Genomic DNA, 19371 nt, shown 5'->3' on the forward strand with positions numbered 1-19371 from the left:
GGCATGTGTGGTGTATGATTTAGAATTGGCGTTGGATGATATTCAATGATATGTCTTAAAACTTATAATGAGACATATGATGTATAGGCATTAATGTTAGATATTGTTGTTGGTTTAAACACTAGATGCAAATATTTATATAATACTTTCTTAATTTATATGAATATACTACCATTTTTTTAGTCCCGTTTGTTTGAAATCTACACGTTTAAAACTCAAATCATCTGTTTTTCGAATTTTACTGTTCTTTATTTTTTTTACTGTTTATTTGATTGCATCACTCAAAAAATTTTACTGTTTAAAACCCATATCGTCCGTTTTCGCTTTTTTATCATTCCCGTTTTTGCTAACTATGGGGGAGACCTAGATTTAGGTTTTCTAGTTTTTTTTGAATTTCTTAGTGTTTGGATCTCTCTACTGATGGTAATGCCGAAGCTGGGATCCCTTAACAACATTGTGGTTGTATTAGCTTGGGGATGCTCAGTATTTTCTTCTTGTCCTTTATTTTTTTATTCTTTAATATAATATGATCTTTTAGTACAAAAAGAGTCTTCACTATATATGGCTATTTTGGCAGTGCATAAGCATGGAACCGTCTTTTTGTCACTAAAGGATAATTTTATTAGAAAGGCGTAGAAATATAAAATAGACAGTACATCAAACTAGCAACCATAAACAAACCTCTCCAACCCCCCACCTTTGGCATTGACATCAGGAGGGAGAGGGAGAGGGGACACTAGTAGAATCTATAATTGGGTCTTCCATTAGCATCTCTGCTAAGAAGCTCCGCTACATGACCTGGAAAATTTACATTAATTCCAGAGACACCAGTCTTGGCCGCATATCTTGCTAAGAAGTCTGCAATGGTATTACCCTCTCTGAAAATATGAGATATTTTCCAATTAATCCCATCCAAGTATGGTTTGATCTAGTATCCTATCGCTGGAGGAATCTTTTGAACCAAAAGGCAGAGTGCTTCGGGTATCTCTTCAGCCCATTTTTGTAATCCACATAGTTTATTCCAAATCGAACTGTGTAACCATAGTCCCACTCAAAGTTGTCCAACAATGACCATGCGAAGTATCCCCTTACATCAACACCTTCCCTGCAAAAAAAAAAAAAAAAAATTACCAATGTTTATATACAATAAAAACTAAACACCTAAGGAAATATAAAGGGCTCACTGTGCTTTATATTGAGAAATGTTATAAAAAGATTACTCACTTGATGGCTTTGTTGAGGAATAAAAGATGATGATAGTAATAGTCTATTCTCCTGTTATCTGCCAGGGCTTCCTCCAATGTCTGTGTACTGTTGTTGAACTCTGATATCCCTAAGAATAATAAATACTAAGTTAATTCAAATCAATTATTTGATTACATGGACAACATATATGATTCATTCCAAGACAGTTGTCTCACCATTCTCAGTGATATAAATCGTTGGATTATTGTATTTTTGCTTTGTATAGAGCAAAAACTTCCATATTCCTCGGGGATATACGAGCAGCCAATCCGAAGCAGTCTGTGGAGATCCATATATATATATATATATATATATATAATCTATGTGTCACTAATAAACTTTTTTATCATCATAAAAGATTTATTTGCTAGCTAACTTCTATTGATTTAAGATGGTCATAAGAAGTTAAGGGATGGGAGAGATTTATTGAATAGTTAATAATACTCACCCTTGGACCAATGGGGATCCCATTCCTTGAAGCTGTCATTGCAAAACATATTATATTATGTAAATATGACATAAAGTCAATTAATCATATAATTAGGGTTGTATTTCAACTTACTTGTGATATTAGTATGAGAATCTGCTGAATAACTCATTTTAGTTGCATTGGAGAATGCAACATTAGCTGCATAATTAGTAGTGAAGTAATTTAGCCCAATGAAGTCCAATGATCCTTTTACCATCTTTGACTGCTTTATGGAGAATTTCGGTAATCGATTTCCAACTAAAGATCGCATGCTTTGTGGATAATCACCATAGGTTAATGGTTGCATAAACCTATTATTTTAAAAAAGGATTAGCACATCACAAGGCTCGTCATAGTAAGTAAAAAATGTTAAAGTATACACCTAAACCATTTGAACGAAAAAAAAAAAAAGAATCTCACCATCCAAACATGAAATCAAGAGCTCTTTTGGCTGCAGCCTTGTTAGAAATGTCATTTGAGTAAGGCATGATCCAATGTGCGTCTAGTGTTATTCCAATCTTTCCCTTTTGAGATGCCTACAACACAATATTGACATGCTTGGTTTTCTTCTTTCCCAATTCTATTTAATCTGAATTACACTAGTAAACATGGTTTCAAGTATCGGTATCATATTGGTTGTATGGTTGTATCAAATCAGTATCGGATGAGACCGACCCTTGATCGATCCGGATCAGTTATCTGTATCGTTTCAGGGGTAAAACAGTAAAAAGAAATATTTTTTTTCCGAAAAGTAAGGGGTAAAAACGACTGAAATGCACCAATCCTCTCAGATACCAACCCAGATTGGATCGATATTAACAAAGACCAATACTTGTACCGATACGGAGAACTAAATCCATGCTAGTTAAGCAATGGTGTATCAGAAAATCCAACTCATGTATCCACACCATGAATAATAATAATAACGAAGAAAGAACCCTGCCAGACTAATGTAGGCAACACCAACATACGAGAACAATAAAAGTACGTGTGAAAGCATCTTCAGTGTGTGAAACAAAGGGACAGTATGGTCTTTTTGGGTCCGTTGATGTCTGAACATAGGCAACAGCCGCAACACCAAAGGATTCTTTTTCCATAATAATAATAAGGGAGAGGGATAGGTATGCCGCCGATAACAAGTATGCTAACGGATAACACCAATAGGAACACATGATGGAGTATCATTCAGGAAAGATATGAGGGTCATTTCAGAAAAAGAGAAGAGAGAGATAGACACAATGGGTGCTAGCATACTTGATATTAGCGGCATACCCAACCTTTTCCATAATAATAATAATAATAATAATAATAATAATAACCTTATACTTATCCTTGTATGCTTTCACAGCAGCTGCATGAGCAAGAAGCTGGTGGTGAGTTACCAAATAGGGCTCAGTCGCCGAATTCCCACTAGTACAATTTCCAACCCATTTAGAACATCGTCCAGGTGCTTTGATGCCCAAGTTGTATCCTCCATAGCTGAAACTCACTGGCTCATTCAAAGTGATCCAGTGCTTCACTCTATCACCGAACTCTTTGAAACAAAGCTCCGCATAGTCTTGGAAATCATCACTGTGTATTAAAATTAAAACATTCCTTACACATATTTCTTTTAATATTCCTTTACCTTATTCTAAAAAAATAATAATAATAATTAAAGGTAAAAAATGATTTTCAAAAATAATTTGAAAGTGAGATCATTTTATCACTACTATAGGTGTTATTTTCACACATATTTCGAGTACATATGTGAATGATAATATTTATCATCCTCAGAAAAAATTATATTTAATATTAAAAGGAAAAAAAAAAAAGAAGGTTACAAATTATTTAACTCGTCGAGGTTTTCAATAATAAAATCTCATATATAAAAGTATAGGTTTTTGGTTACTTACATAATGCGAGGACTTAAAAAACCGCCATACTCATCTTCCAGAGCTTGTGGAAGATCCCAGTGTAATAGAGTTACAAAGGGTTTGATTCCTATATACAAATGATATCAAACAATCTGAACATGATATGAGAGAGAGAGAGAGAGAGAGAGAGAGAGGTTCGAATAATGACCTTTCGATAGAAGCTCATTGATGAGGTGGTTGTAATATTGAACACCTTTCTTGTTTATTCCTTGACCTACTTTTCCATCTGAAAGAAAATGATTTCAATTTCAAAATCTATGTATGTATTTAGCATGGATATTTTCTTTCTTCTAATTTCTTAGGGGAAGAGGATTTCTAGGCTTAGCGGAATATATTAGTCATTCATCCAAAAATGAAATGTAGAATTGTCAATTTCATTATGTTTAACTACTTACCCAGATGGCTTCTAAATCGTCTAAAACTATTCCAAACCTGATTTTTTATTTTTTTTTTAATTATATAAAAAATAAATAATAAATAATAAATAAATGATCTTACGAGGTATAACCCTAGACCAAGAGATGGAGAATCTGAATGCGTCCAACCCAAGACCCTTCATTATCGCCACGTCTTCCTGTTAAATAAAAAATTTATCCTACTAATTAATCCTATTAATGATAATTAAACAACCACAACAACAATAACAATAATGCATTATGCAAACAACATGGATTTATTTGCAATAATATGTCCTTAATTACTAAAAGTCGTAAATAATTCGAGAGATCAGAAAATGTTGATACCTTATATCGATGATAAAAATCGATTGCCACATCTCCATTGCTAAGGTCTCTTATCTTACCTGCCACATCACCATAATATCTCTAATTAAGAGTATAACAAGAAAGAGCCAATGTTACTTTCCTTTCAATTATTCCTTTGGAGGGGGGGGGGGGGGGGGGGGGAACTGGTAGATGCCAATATAAAAAAGCTTAATTAATAACAGCACCGCCACCTTAGTATTCGGAGATCTCTTTTCATTTAATAGATTTTAAATTTACAGATCAGGGACGTACGAGATTGTTCTCATAAGTGAACCTGATCTGGATTCGTGATCTCCTGCCGTTCTAATAAATATGGAGAGAGAGAGAGACCTGGGTATTTACGAGTGAAAACATCCCATATACTTGGGCGTTTGCCGTCCTCTTTTGCTCCACCTTCATACTGATCAGAACGCCACAAACACACAAGTATACAATGAGTGGTGTGAAATTGTGCTTATTTTAGCTAGAAATCTTATAAGAATACGCTAATAACAGAACCTGGTAATTAATTAAGGATTAATACCTGGTAAGCAGAAGAAGCAGTCCCGAAAATGAAACCAACCGGAAAGCTACTCCGATTGAATGAAGCCGAGTCATGACTCGTTGATACCGTCCAATTTCTATGAGCCAGCAACGACAGCGAGTTCGCCGTGATTATTACCATCATCAAGAAGCCCAAGTGCAAGAGATGAATCGGAAAGCTTCCCATTGCCATAGGTGATTTCTGTTCTTTTCGCCTCGGCCACTGTCTCACATTTATAATAAACAGAAGATCCTCTCCAATGTTTGTCTGGGTTCTCTCAGCCATTAGATGTTGAATGAAGCATCCAACCTATTGGAGTGGAGCGCCTTCCTGAGTTGACAGATGTGTAGCTGGCACGCAACACAATCCTTGCTTGTTCAGGTCACTATCCAGTCTAAGGATTTCAACAATTGGCACGCATGCATTTAGTAGAGGCTCCTTCATATGATGGTACCAGCTGGTATCCTCAAGCCCTGGAAGACCGATCCTAGAAATTGGATTGGCATGGATCAGTCAAATTGGGCTGGTTGCCAGTCTCATTCTTAGCCGATATGGAATCACTGGATGAAAAGTAATAAGGTAAAATGGATATTTTATAATGACAATTAGGGGTATTCTATCTTGGATTAAACATCCAAGACAAATTCTGTAAGAGCCAGTTGAAGTTGTATGGTCAATATTCAATAGAGATCTATGGAGGCCTCTGTAAGGAAGAGTGATCAGATTTATTTGGAGGGAGCTAGAAATGGTAGTGGTAGGCCAAAGATGATTATTTAACAAAATGGTTCGAAAAGATATGTAAAAGGTAGGGCTCGACCCGAATATGACTTCGGATAGAGTTTTGTGGAGGACAAGGACCCGTGTTGCCGACCCTCTATAGGTGATGTTTCCATGATGTGTCTTTCTATACTTCTTTACCCTCTTCTTGTATCCCCATTTTTCTTCTTTTTAACCTCTCTTTTATGTTTCTTTATTTCGGATCCATGTAGTCGACCCCATTTAGTTGGGATAAGATTACGATTGTTTTTGTTGTTGTTATTTAATCAGGATTGATATCGGCTCTGTCCGATCGCAAGACTGAATCTGGTATCTTATGCCATGCATCGACCACATAGTCATTCTTAAGGGGCCTCCACACTAGTAATGTATATATTCACAAAATCACGCCAAATATATATATATATATATATATAAAATAAAAAAATAAAAGGTCTTTAGGGGTGGATTTAGGGGTGGGTTTTTTCTTCCGTCACTAAAGATAAGGCTTTAGGGGCTGTTTAATTTATTTTCCACTATAGGGTATCAATTAGGGGCGGTTTTCTTATTTGCCTCTAAAGGAGGGACAAATGGGGGCAGTTATATTTATTAGCCTCTAAAAGTATCCAATAGGGGTAGTATTTGTGTATCCGCTGCAATAGATAGTATTTTCCTAACTAAAATATAAGAATGACATATCCTATAGGGGCGGTTTTATTGTACGCCGCTAAAGATTATCCAATAGGGGCGGTATTTTGTGGCTGCCCCAACAAAGGTTTGTTTCCAAGTAAGAATATAAAGCATTAAGCCACCACATACCCTATAGGGCAGTTTTATTTGTTCGTCGCTAATTTTGCTACTATTGTAGCGCGTTGTTGCCCTCCCCTAAAGGGTTTTATGCGCTTCATCTTGTGAAATAGTAGTGGTTTATGGGGGAGAACTCAATTGTATCAGTTGAAGAAATCACGACAGAAGATCATAAATGCAGGTACACTCCTCTTGACTTGAACCATCCCTGACCATGCCCTCTTTTTCTCTCTCTTTCTCTAAGCCGAAAACACCACAAGTCACGATACCAATACCTGAAACCATGGTAGGACTTGAGGCATCATATGTAGCATATCTCAAGCATTTGGTAGATATTCTTGGTATACCCTGCACTTCAAGAGATCATATCAGCATAAATTTGATTTTATTAATTTGAAATCACGGGGACATACGTAGTGTAAAGAATGCACCTCTGACCATTTGTATACTACTTTGATTTATTGTGCTTGGATTTTGGATTTGGAAAAGGGTTTGTGGAATTTAGAATGGAATGTTGATATTAATAAGCATTTTTCTTATATGCTATAGTTGTTTCATTTACTTCAATTATTTAGGTACTAATCCCTCAATTAACGTTTGTATATTTCACAACTGTTAAACACATTTATTAAATAATATATATATTTTTTTCCATTCCCGTTTTAACTAACCAAGATCTCATGTTGACGCAGAATATGGAGAGCGTGGAGGAAGCTATGTACATAGAGAAGACTAGAGGAATAGCGTTTTTAGCCAAAAAAAAAAAGACTAGAGGAATAGCGTCCCTTCCTGCACGGATTCCCAGCTATTGAAACAGTGTGTTATATTTTCTTATTATTTATTTTATCTAGTAGGCTAAAACCCCATGATTGTGGTTTCTGTTCAAGCTAGGAAGATTCCTAGGCTTGTTCTTCAGGATTAGATTTTTCTTTAATTTTATTTATCCTCAATCTCGTGGAAAAACATCTCATTGTTTTAGAGAAGTCAACCTAATTGTTGATTATCTAGCGAAGAACGCTACTAAGAATGAGACGTAAAAAAACTTCCACTTTGATTAACTTCCTTTCTCATATTAACAACGAGTTGTCGATTGATGCTCAGGGAAGACTCAGATTTATGTTTTCCAGTTTTGTTTGAATTTTTTGGTGTTTGAATCTTTGTGCTGATGACATTGCCGAAACTGGGGATCCCCTACCAACATTGTGGTTGTATTAGAGTGAGGATGCTCAATCTTTTTTTCTTTTCCTTTATTTTTTATTATTTAATATAATATGATCTTTTAGCACAAAAACAGTCTTCACTATATATGGCTATTTTGGTAGTACATAAGCATGGAACCGTCTAGTAGTCTATCGCTGAAGGAATCTTTTGAACCAAAAGGAAGAGTGCTTCGGGTATCTCTTCAATCCATTTTTGTAATCCACATAGTTTATTCCAAGTCGAACTGTGTAACCGTAGGCCCACTCAAAGTTGTCCATCAATGACCACGCAAAGAATCCCCTTACATCAACACCCTCCCTGCACCCAAAAAAAAAATAAAAAGATTACCAATGTTTATATGCAATAAAAACTAACCTAAGGCAATATAAAGGAGTCACTGTGGTTTATATTGACAAATGTTGTAGAGGATTACTCACTTGATGGCTTTTTTGAGTAATAAAAGATGATGATAGTAATAGTCTATTCTGTCCTTATCTGTTAAGGCTTCCTCCAATGTCTGTGTACTGTTGTTGAACTCTGATATCCCTACGAATAATAAATACTAAATTAATTCAAATCAATTATTTGATTACATGGACAACATATATGATTCGTTCCAAGCCAGTTGTCTTACCATTCTCAGTGATATAAATCACTGGATTATTGTATTTTTGCTTTGTATAGTGCAAAAACTTCCGTATTCCTCGGGGATATACGCATAACCAATCCAAAGCAGTCTGTGGAGATCCATATATATATATATATATATATATATGTGTTATATATGTCACTAATAAACTTATATTGATTAAAAATGGGCATAAGAAAGCAAGGGAGGGGGTAGGTTTATTGTATTATAATACTCACCCTTGGACCAATGGGGATCCCATTCTTTGATTCTGTCATTGAAAAATATATTATATTATGTAAATATGATATAAATTCAACTAATCATATAATTAGGGTTGTATTTCTACTTACTTGTGATACTAGTACGAGAATCTGTTGAATAACTTATTTTAGTTGCATTGGAGAATGCAACATTAGCTGCATAATCAGCAGTGAAGTAATTTAGCCCAACGAAGTCCAGTGATCCATTTACCATCTTTGATTGTTCTATGGAGAATTTTGGTAATCGATTTCCAACTAAAGATATCATGCTTTGTGGATAATCACCATAGGTTAATGGTTGCATAAACCTATAATTTAAAAGAAGGATCAGCACATCACAGAGCTTATCATAGCAAGTAAAAAGGTTAAAAGGATTCTCAGGATTCTCACCATCCAAACATGAAATCAAGAGCTCTTCTGGCCGCAGCCTTGTCGGAAATGTCATTTGAGTAAGGCACGATCCAATGTGCATCTAGTGTTATTCCAATCTTTCCCTTCTGAGATGCCTGCAACATAACATTGACATGCTTAGTTTTTTTTTTTTTTTCAATCAAGAATTTAGTTATTGGTATTGATATTGGTATTGGTATTGGTATCGTTACAGTATCATATCAGTATTGATTCAGATTGAACCTATGATCAATCACTTTTTCCTTTACTATTCAGGAAAAAAAAAGGTAATTTACAGTTTTACCCTTGAAACGATATTGATAATCAATTCAGATCCATCAGGTATCAGTATCAGCCTCGACCAATACCGATATGATACAAAAGATACGATTAATCCGATATCAATACTTAGAACCATGTTCTTAACTGGTCCATTTAATATTGAGTAGAAATAATTAATTAATGGTGTATTAGAAAATCCCACCCAACTCTCCACGCCCCGTATAATAATAATGATAATAATAATAATAATAATAATAATAATAATAATAATAATAATAATAATAAGTGACAAAGGGCCATGTCAGTCTGGTATAGACAAAATCAGCACACGGAGCCAATAAGAAGACATATGGGAGCATCTTCCAATTGTGGAGTCAGAGAGCAGTGTGGTCTTTTCAGGTCTGCTAATGTCTGGGCATAGGCAGCAACCGCAACACTAGACTGACAAGGTTCTCACTCCCTACTGCTAATAATAATAATAATAATAATAATAATAATAATAATAATAATAATAATAATAATAACCTGATACTTATCCTTGTATGCTTTCACAGCAGCTGCATGAGCAAGAAGCTGGTGGTGAGTTACCAAGTAGGGTTCAGTCGCGGAATTCCCATTAGTACAATTTCCAACCCATTTAGAACATCGTCCTGGTGCTTTGGCGCCCATGTCGTATCCTCCATAGCTTAAAGTCATTGGCTCATTCAAAGTGATCCAGTGCTTCACTCTATCACCGAACTCTTTGAAACAAAGCTCCGCATAGTCTCGGAAGTCATCACTGTGTATTAAATGAAAATGGTTCAAATGCTGGTGGAACATTTTATCATCTACTTCAAATGTCTGGTGGAACTAGTCCGTTTGAGCATAGGGAGGAAGAATTCTGCCGGTCTTGCCTAGGGGAAGTCCAGGTAGGATCGTCATTTTACCCATTTCCAGGGGCTGTGTCGTCTGAGCATTCCCTACGTTAGATCGGAAGAGTTCTATATATATATATATGGATTAAAGAATCCTACCTCCTAATGTACCCTATGCCCACACAAATGGGGGAAGTGGAGCTGGGGCGTGGGCATCTTTTCATAGTCTGGTTTCACTTTCCTATGCTTGGGGCTTAGGGTACACTAGAAAGTAGCTTTCATTTTCATTATTTGTGTATATATTTAGAACTATTTGAATGATACCTCTATAAGCGCATTTAGAATTTAACATCTTCTTTTAATTTCCCCTTTTTTATTGTTTAATAATAATAATAATAATAATTAGAGGTATAGAAAAGGTTTTCAAAAATAATTTGAAAGGGACATTATTATATCACTACCAAAAGGTTTTATTTCCATATACATGTTTCGAGTGCATATGTAAAATGATAATATTTACCCTGGTTGGAAAAAAATTATGTTTAATATTAAAGAAAAAAAAAGTTACAAATTATTTGACATTTTGAGATTTTCAATAATAAAATCCTATATATAAAAGGATAGGTTTTTTGTTACTTACATAATGTGAGGACTTAAGAAACCGCCATACTCATCTTCCAGGGCTTGTGGAAGATCCCAGTGAAATAAAGTTACAAAGGGTTGGATTCCTATATAGAAATGATATCAAACAATCTGAACATTATATGAGAGAGAGAGAGAGAGAGAGAGAGAGAGAGATGAACCATAACCTTTCGAGAGAAGCTCATTGATAAGGTCGTTGTAATATTGAACACCTTTTTTGTTTATTCCTCGACTTACTTTTCCATCTGAAAGAAAATGAATAAGCAACTCAATTATTAGTATCAATTTCATAATCTACATATGTATTTACCACAGATATTTTCTTTCTTTAACCTTTTAAGGGGAAGAGAATTTTTTTTTTTTGGTAATGAAGGGGAAGAGAAATTCTAGGCTTAGTTGAATATATTAGTCATTCACCCAAATAGAAACGTAGAATTGTCAATTTCATTGCATTTAGCTACTTACCCAGATGACTTCTAAGTCGTCTAAACTATTCTAAACCTGATTTTTTTTTTTAATTATATAAAAAAATAAAAAATATATATATGATCTTACCAGGTAAAATCCTAGACCAAGAGATGGAGAATCTGAATGCATCCAACCCAAGACCCTTCATTACTGCCACGTCTTCCTGTTAAATAACAAATTTATCCTACTAAATTAAACCTATTAATGATAATTAAACAACCAGAACAACAATAACAATAATGCATTATGCAAACAACATGGATTTATTTGCAATAATATATTCTGACTGCACGTAAGGTCCTAATTACTAAAAGTGGTAAGTATTCGAGAGATCAGAAATGTAGATACCTTATATTGATGATAAAAATCGATTGCTACATCTCCATTGCTATGGTCCCTTATCTTACCTGCCACATCACCATAATATGTCTAATTAAGCGTATAATAACAAATAGCCAATGTTACTTTCCTTTCATTTATTCCTTGAGGGGGAAAAACAAGTAGATGACAACATAAAAAAGCTCTATGAATATAAGCACCACCACCTTAGTATTAGGAGTTTGGATTAACAAAATCTCACTACTCAATGAAATGGAGTGTTGGTACGTTTGGTTGTTTTTTTTTTTTCGCTAACGATGGGTATCCAGGCCTTTGGCCTGACTAATCCCGCGGACCCATACTGGCCTCACAACCGCATAGACCGGGTCATACTGGGGTTGAAGGAGAACCATTCAACTTTCACTGAAAATAGTAAAGAGCACTAAACACCCCCGTGTGAGTGGTCCAAGGTATATCTAGTGGGAGCCGAACTCAAGACGTTCGAGTTTGGTCTCTATTATTGAATGTCTCATTAGATCAGAATCAATAGCCACCATCTGTGATTGAAAGTTTAAGACCAGGCCTCTTAATTGAGTAGGTTTTCTAGGGTTGGCCCTAATGTCTAGCAGTTTTGGATTAATTTTATCCTTGTTTTATTTTCGGATTTCCGTCCTAACTTAATACGATTGTGGGGATAGACAATTGTCTTTTTTTTTTATATATATAGAGAGAGAGAGCTATCTCCATGTATTTTTTTTTATTATTATTATTTTTTTGGAGAGATTTCTAGACTTTATTTTTATTTTATTGTTTTGGACTTATTCATGTGTCAACTTAAATGTTTGAAGGGAATGAACTTGTAGTACAGTGGTGGCAGCCTCTGGTAAAACCAAGGTGATCTTGGTCTTGGTCTTGTGGTTGGTTCTCTGTTCCGTCGTATTTATATTATATGTCCCCCCTCCTCCAGTCAAGAAAAAACAAAGAGAGAAGAATTCATATAAATTAAAGTAGTGAAGTAAGAAGTTTGTAACCTCTATTAGCCCAAAAAATCCACCTCATCATGGTAGAAGCAGCCACTTTTGATTCTCCAAACCATAATATCTATATAAATACCAAAAGAGGGGTTGTTTGAGTCTATGACATACCACTGCCATGACACTTTATATACTGGAATAAGGACTCTGATTGGGAGTGTAAGGGTTACATCCATGCAAGGGAGAAATGACCAACCCAACACCATGAAAGATGAAAATATGCACCTTGTTGATGTTTCTCTGGTTATTAAACAATCTCCATATCTATTATTATTATTATTATTATTATTATTATTATTATTTAGAACAATTTATATGTGTCACATAGGTTTAGAGACATGGTTTCAAAAATTGGATTGGTGAAATCACCCAAATATTGGTATCCATCAAGGTTCTAAAAAACTTGTGATCGATCAAAGTCAATACCTATCTAAACCGGCCATGATCAGGTAGATTTACTTCTGTTATTTTTTAGAATTAATTTACGTTTACGTTTTATACCAATCCAATCCAGCGATACTGATATGACCCTAGGATAAAAAGATAATAAACTGATTAAAAAAAAGAGGGAACTGTCCGAATCCTGGTCCAAACCTATCCAAAAACTACGAACTGTGCACAGAGAGCCTTTTCTCTGGTGCAGTGTGGCAACAAGATCAGGCAGCGATCTCCGAGATCGGGTAAATTTTACGTGTAAGATTGTTCTCATATGTGAATTTTATCTGGATTCACAACTTCCTACCCTTCTAATAAATATTGAGAGAGAGAGAGAGAGACCTGGGTATTCACGAGTGAAAACATCCCATATACTTGGGCTTCTGCCATCCTCTTTTGCTCCACCTTCATACTGATCAGAACACCACAAACACACAAGTATACAATGAGTAGTGTGAAATTGTGCGTATTTTAGCTAGAAATCTTGTAAGAATGCGCTAATAATAGAACCTGGTAAGCAGAAGACGCAGTCCCGAAAATGAAACCAACCGGAAAGCTACTCCGATTGAATGAAGCCGAGTCATGACTCGTTGATACCGTCCAATTTGTATTAGCCAGCGACAGCGAGTTCGCCATGTTTATTACGATCATCAACAAGCCCAGGAGCAAGAGATGAGTCGGAAAGCTTCCCATTGCCATAGATGATTTCTGTTCTTTTTGCCTTGGCCACCATCTCACTTTTATAATAAAAACGAAGATCCTCTCCAGCACGTTGAGGTGTTTGTCCGGGTTCTCTCAGCCGTCAGATGTTGAATTAAGCATCCAACCCAATGGAGAGTAACGGCTGCCTGGGTTGGCAGCTGTGTAGCTGGCACACAGTTCAGGTCACTATCAAGTCTAAGGATTTCAACAATTGGCACACATGCATTGAGTAGAGGTTCCTTCACATGATAGTACCAGCTGGGATCCTCGATTGGATTGGCATGAATCGGGGATCAAAATCCTCTGTTTTTCTCATCCCTGTTTTTTCTTGTTTTGCTACCTGCAGAACATGACACGTGGACAACAGAGGATCCAACGGTCAAAGTTGGGTGAGGATTTTTACATCCGGTGCATTGGTTTTAAAGTTGTCCACGTGTCATTTTCTGCAGGTAGCAAAACAAGGAAAAACAGGGATGAGAAAAAAAGAGGATTATTTTCCATGAATCGGTGGATTGGATTGGATTGATGTCAATCTAGTCTGATATACCATAGATATAACGGATCAAGGAAAAGACACCACATAGAACTCAACTTAGATGAGTAGGAAGTCACATGAGCTCGCACATGGCCCATGAAAACTAAACGAGTAGGAAGTGCACAAGGACCAGATGACAAACGAGTAGAAAGTCACGTGCAAGCTCACATGACCCATGAGGAGCAAACGAGCAGACAAGTAGGAAGTCACGTGAGCTCGTGCCATGACACATGAGGACCAAACGAGCAGGAAATCCACCAGGACTAAATGACCAAACAAGCAGGAAGTCACGTGAGCTCACGTATGACCCATGAGGACCAAACAACTGGGAAGTCCGTGAGGACCAAACAACTAGACGACAGGAAGTCACGTAAGCTCGCGCATAACCCATGAGGACCAAACAAGCAAGAAGTCCGTGAGGACCAAATGACTAGATGAGCAGGAAGTCACGTAAGCTCGCGCATAACCCATGAGGACCAAACAAGCAAGAAGTCCGTGAGGACCAAATGACTAGATGAGCTCGCACGTGACCCATGAGGACCAGACTAATAGGAACTCTTGTATGGACCAAACGAACAAGAAGTCTCGTATGGACCAGACGAACAGGAAGCCATGCTCGTACCAAACAAGTAGGAAGGCAGGTGAACATTCATACGATCACTTAAAGAATAGACAAGGACAAATGTGTGGATAAACACAAACATACAAGGGAGGGGGCACAGAGTGAACAAGCACGGACAAAAAAGGGGACACCACACACGGCCAGACTTAGCCCTTGAATAACCCCCTACACGATAACCCCGGTCAGGACGAACCCCAAAATTTAGGATCAAGGCTAGCCAGGCATGGACCCGGTTACGTAACTAAGGGGTAATCACAAGATTAGTTATGGATTTTCCAAATGAGCCATGAAGCAAACACAAGGCAGCCAATGGGGACCTAATAGATGGAAGAAAAGACCTACCAACTGGTGCACGAAGGAAGTTACCTACCAAAAAGACATATGAAGGAAAAGACTCATCAATCCCAACGAATCCGTACGGTTGGTAAGTCATGACGTCGGACGTACATGAACGGGAGCCTACCAACCGCTATGGCTTTGACGTGTACACAAGAACTTGCCATACTAGAGAATCAACCATCTCGGGAAGGGAGGATCCTGAAATCAAGGAGACCTGGATTAACAGACACTATAAGAAAGGAGTTCGGATGAAGAAGGAAGGTATGCAATCTTGAATCCTCAAAGGTCGTGTAGCTTGTCCCTACTCATTACTAGCTTAAGCTTTGGAGAGCCTTACCTAGAGATCGACTCGAGGCATAGTCTCTTATCTGTGACTTGCAGGAAAATGCAAGGTGGATAACCGATATCTACAATAACATAAATCCAATTCTTAGCCGATATGGAATCACTGGATGAAAAGTAATAAGGTAAAATGGGTATTTTATAATGACAATTAGGGGTATTCTGTCTTGGATTAAACATCCAAGACAAACTCCATGAAAGCAGATTGTGGTGGTATGGCCATGTCCAACGGAGACCTGTGGAGACCCCAATAAGAAAGAGTGACCAGATTTATTTAGAGGGAGCTAGAAAAGGTAGGGGCAAGCCAAAGATGACTATTAACGAAGTGGCCGAAAAGATATGCAAATGGTAAGGGCCCGACCCTAATATGACTTCGGATAGAGTTTCAAGGAGGACAAGGACCCGTCTTGCCGACCCCTTTAGGGGATGTTTCCATGATGTGCTTTCTATACTGCTTTACCCTCTTCTTTTATCCCCAATTTTTTCTTTTTAACCACTCTTGTATGCTTTTTTATTTTCTAATTTTTATATCGGATCCATGTAGCCGATCCCATTTTGGTTGGAATAAGGTTATGTTTGTTGTTGTTGTTGTTGTTTAATCAGGATTGATGTTGGCTCAGGTCAATCGCAAGACTAAATCTGATATCTTAAACCATGCATTGACCACATAGTCATTCTTAAGGGACCTCCACGCTAGTAACGTATATATTCGCAAAATCATCCACAGCCAAAGCCACAACTCAGTCATACCTCGAAAGTCCCAATTCCCAATACAATCTGATCCAGTCTGATTCCAAATGATTCAATACAATTCGATACCAATCTTATATGGAATTTTAAAACCTTGCTTGGCGTGTTCATGGCACAGCTTGCATGCACTCCATTTCCAAAGGGGGAATAGAGTTAACCACATCAGCGCATGGGCCGGGACAGGAAAAAATCTTCTGTTTTCCTCGTCCCTGTTTTTTCTTGTTTTGCTACCTGCAGAACACGACACGCGGACAACTTTAAGACCAATGCACCGGATGTAATAATCCTCACCCAACCTTGACCGTTGATGTTAAAGTTGTCCACGTGTCGTGTTCTGCAGGTAGCAAAACAAGGAAAAATAGGGATGAGGAAAACAGAGGATTTTCATCCCCGGGGACAGTGGGATTCTCTACTGAGTCCCACCCGAGAATTTTGATTATCTTCCCACATGGGGGATCGAGCACCAATCAAATGGAATCTCTCTTATCATTACAGATTCAGTTGAGGTGGAGATTCCTTTTCATTGATGTTCCCCATGTGGGGAGGCACCCCAAGGAGGTAGTGAATTCAGACTCCTATGGAAGGTTGAGTTGCGCTGGGCAAGGGGCATCACCTCTACAAGCACCCAGCCCAACAAGAGCACCCCTGCAATCCAACCCACTAGTCCCCGGCATGGGAGAACTCAAATCCCCAAAAACCACGGTAGCTTTATGTTGGTCTTCTGCGTGACCCTTCTTGCTCCTCCTAGTATGCACACGCTGAAACCCATCGCTTGTGCGTACTACAATACTAGGGTAGTAGTTTATCAGTTGCAAATTACATAGTATGCTAGTGTCATATCTTGGTAAGAGTCCACATCCTCTGCAATGAGCGGTGAGGTACAGTGAGCATCAGATTGTTGAGAGCATCTGGACACTTGCCCCAAGGGACTCTCAACCACCCGATGTTCACTGTACCAGTGCAGTGGCCCAGACGATTTTCACACATCTTGGTAATCAGTTGCAAATTACTTAGAATATCTTGGTAAAGATTGATTATGAATACCAAAAACTGCTAGTGCAGTTGGTTAAGGACTGGTTGTTGAAGTAGCTACGCCATGGCATATTTAGAGTTTGAAACCCCTCCCCCTTCTTTCCCCGGCCGCCCTTCCTTGAATTGGAATGCCACCCGGCACCCTTTGGGCTGTCATCCAAGTTGGCCCATGGGCCCTTTATACAAATTGATAAATAAATAAATAAATAAATTATGAAACTTACATATACATATCAAACCACGCACATATGAAACCATTTGTATGCTATTTTGTAATGTGGTGCTTCGATTTTGGAATTGCGAATGAGTTGTGGAATTTGGAATGGGATGTGGACACTGAAACTTCTTAGATGTTGTAGTTGCTTTAAACTTTGGTTCATGTATTTAGGTGATAATTCCTCAATTTACGTGAAAAAAACTAGAGAATAAGTGTCCCTTCCTGCATGGATTCCCAGCTATTGAAACAATGTGTGTGCTATATTGTTTTATTATTTATATTATTAGGTAGGCTAACTCCTACTAGGTTATCCCAAGATTGAACATAAACAACCTATCGGATGATCTCAATCGTTCGTTCAATTATTTCAAATTTTTTGGGAAAATATTTTTTTGAATGAATAAAGATTACAATAAAGAAAGAAAATATATATCTATATATATATATATATATATCTATATATATATAAATATATATATTTATATACATACAAGGACAACGAAAAAGGGAAGAGAACAGAGGTTCAGATTTTGTTAATAGCGTTTAAGGGCCCTGCTGATGGCAATGTCGAAGGTGGGCTGCCTTATTCGCTTTTTTGTGTTCTGTTTATCCATTTTCTCTTATTTTAATGAAATTTAGAATCTTCAATAAAAAGAAGAAGAAGAAGAAGAAGAGAACAAACCCCAAAAGAGGATGGCAAAAGGCTAATTAAATAAGCCTAATCTGAAGAAATATTGGTGATCCAACATATCCAAATCAATAGAGACCTAAAGCACAAGCCTAATCCATAGACCAAACATAAAAGCTCAATTCAATAATATAGTAAAGTTTCGATTTTATTATTATACTGCAATTGCAACTAGTACATAGCAATTCAGATACAAGTGAGGTTCACTCATCAATTTGCTTACCTTGGTATGGTATAAATTGCAGACATTATTGTGAAGAAGAATAGTAGAAGAGTCTTCACTAAATATGGGCTATCACATATGTATATGCATGGAATCGTCTAGTAGTCTATCCCTGCAGGAACTTTTTGAACCAATAAGCAGAGTGCTTCAGGTATCTCTTTAACCCATTTTTGTAATCCACATAGGTAATGCCAAATCGAACTGTGTAACCAGAGTCTCACTCAAAGTCGTCCAACATTGACCATGCAAAATATCCCCTTGCATCAACACCCTCCCTGCAAAAAAGAAAAAAAAGTTTGGTGTTGACGAGAGTATCCAATCCTTCGGCTTGACCATTCCCCTGGATCTATGCCAGATCATTCAAAGATATAATGGTAATCCATCAAATCCAAGGTGAGTGGGCTCAAGTAGATAAGAGGATCCAAACACACGTCCCCTGTCGATTTACACCAAGGATCATGCCAACTCCGCAACCCCTTGAGGTTGATAGATTACCAGTGTTTAATTACAATAAAAACTAAACACCCAAGGCAATATAAAGGATCATTATTCATTGTGCTTTATATTGAGAAATGTTGTATAAAATTTACTCACTTGATGGCTTTCTTGAGGAATAAAAGATGATGATAATGATAGTATATTCTCATGTTGTCTGTCAAGGCTTCCTCCAAAGTCTGTGTGCTGTTGTTAATCTCTAGTACCCCTACAAATTATAAATTTAAATTAATTTAAATCAATTGTTTGATTACATGACAACATATATGAATCTTTCCAAGCCAATTGTCTCACCATTCTCAGTGATATAGATCACTGGATTATTGTATTTTCGCTTCACATAGCGCAATAGCTTCCATATTCCTCGGGGATATATGAACAGGCACTCCAAACCAACCTGTGGAAAATCCATATATATATATATATATATAT

At 37.0% G+C, this 19371-nt stretch overlaps 3 protein-coding genes across 4 annotated transcripts in view; all 3 read right to left on the reverse strand.

Annotated features, from left to right (window-relative positions):
* Positions 1–597: 597 nt before the first annotated feature.
* Positions 598–5217, reverse strand: LOC122069616 (beta-glucosidase 13-like). The gene is made up of 13 exons (XM_042633672.1): positions 4918–5217; positions 4725–4794; positions 4374–4432; positions 4129–4204; positions 3779–3856; positions 3610–3697; positions 3034–3286; positions 2135–2250; positions 1808–2025; positions 1694–1725; positions 1422–1524; positions 1225–1333; positions 598–1105 (listed from the first exon to the last, which is right to left on the reverse strand). The coding sequence occupies exons 1-13, from the start codon at positions 5200–5202 to the stop codon at positions 937–939; spliced, it is 1656 nt and encodes a 551-aa protein (XP_042489606.1). The 5' UTR covers positions 5203–5217; the 3' UTR covers positions 598–936.
* Positions 5218–7703: 2486 nt separating this feature from the next.
* LOC122069617 (beta-glucosidase 13-like) lies at positions 7704–13723 on the reverse strand. The gene is made up of 13 exons (XM_042633673.1): positions 13505–13723; positions 13337–13406; positions 11556–11614; positions 11295–11370; positions 10907–10984; positions 10738–10825; positions 9769–10021; positions 8962–9077; positions 8662–8879; positions 8548–8579; positions 8315–8417; positions 8118–8226; positions 7704–7998 (listed from the first exon to the last, which is right to left on the reverse strand). Exons 1-13 carry the CDS (start codon positions 13691–13693, stop codon positions 7830–7832), a joined length of 1560 nt encoding a protein of 519 aa, XP_042489607.1. The 5' UTR covers positions 13694–13723; the 3' UTR covers positions 7704–7829.
* Positions 13724–18321: 4598 nt separating this feature from the next.
* LOC122069619 (beta-glucosidase 12-like) overlaps positions 18322–19371 on the reverse strand; it is a 5077-nt gene continuing 4027 nt past the window's right edge. The window contains exons 11-13 of one of the 2 annotated variants that reach the window (XM_042633675.1): positions 19234–19336; positions 19039–19147; positions 18322–18719 (exon numbers count right to left, since the gene is read on the reverse strand). In XM_042633675.1, coding sequence (XP_042489609.1) covers positions 18662–18719; positions 19039–19147; positions 19234–19336 — 270 coding nt within the window. In that variant the 3' untranslated portion in view covers positions 18322–18661. Of the gene's footprint in view, positions 18720–19038; positions 19148–19233; positions 19337–19371 lie in introns of those variants that run through there. The other variant, XM_042633676.1, reaches the window with a different exon arrangement.

The sequence above is a fragment of the Macadamia integrifolia genome, unplaced genomic scaffold (assembly GCF_013358625.1).
Source record: "Macadamia integrifolia cultivar HAES 741 unplaced genomic scaffold, SCU_Mint_v3 scaffold664, whole genome shotgun sequence".
Taxonomy (NCBI): domain Eukaryota; kingdom Viridiplantae; phylum Streptophyta; class Magnoliopsida; order Proteales; family Proteaceae; genus Macadamia; species Macadamia integrifolia.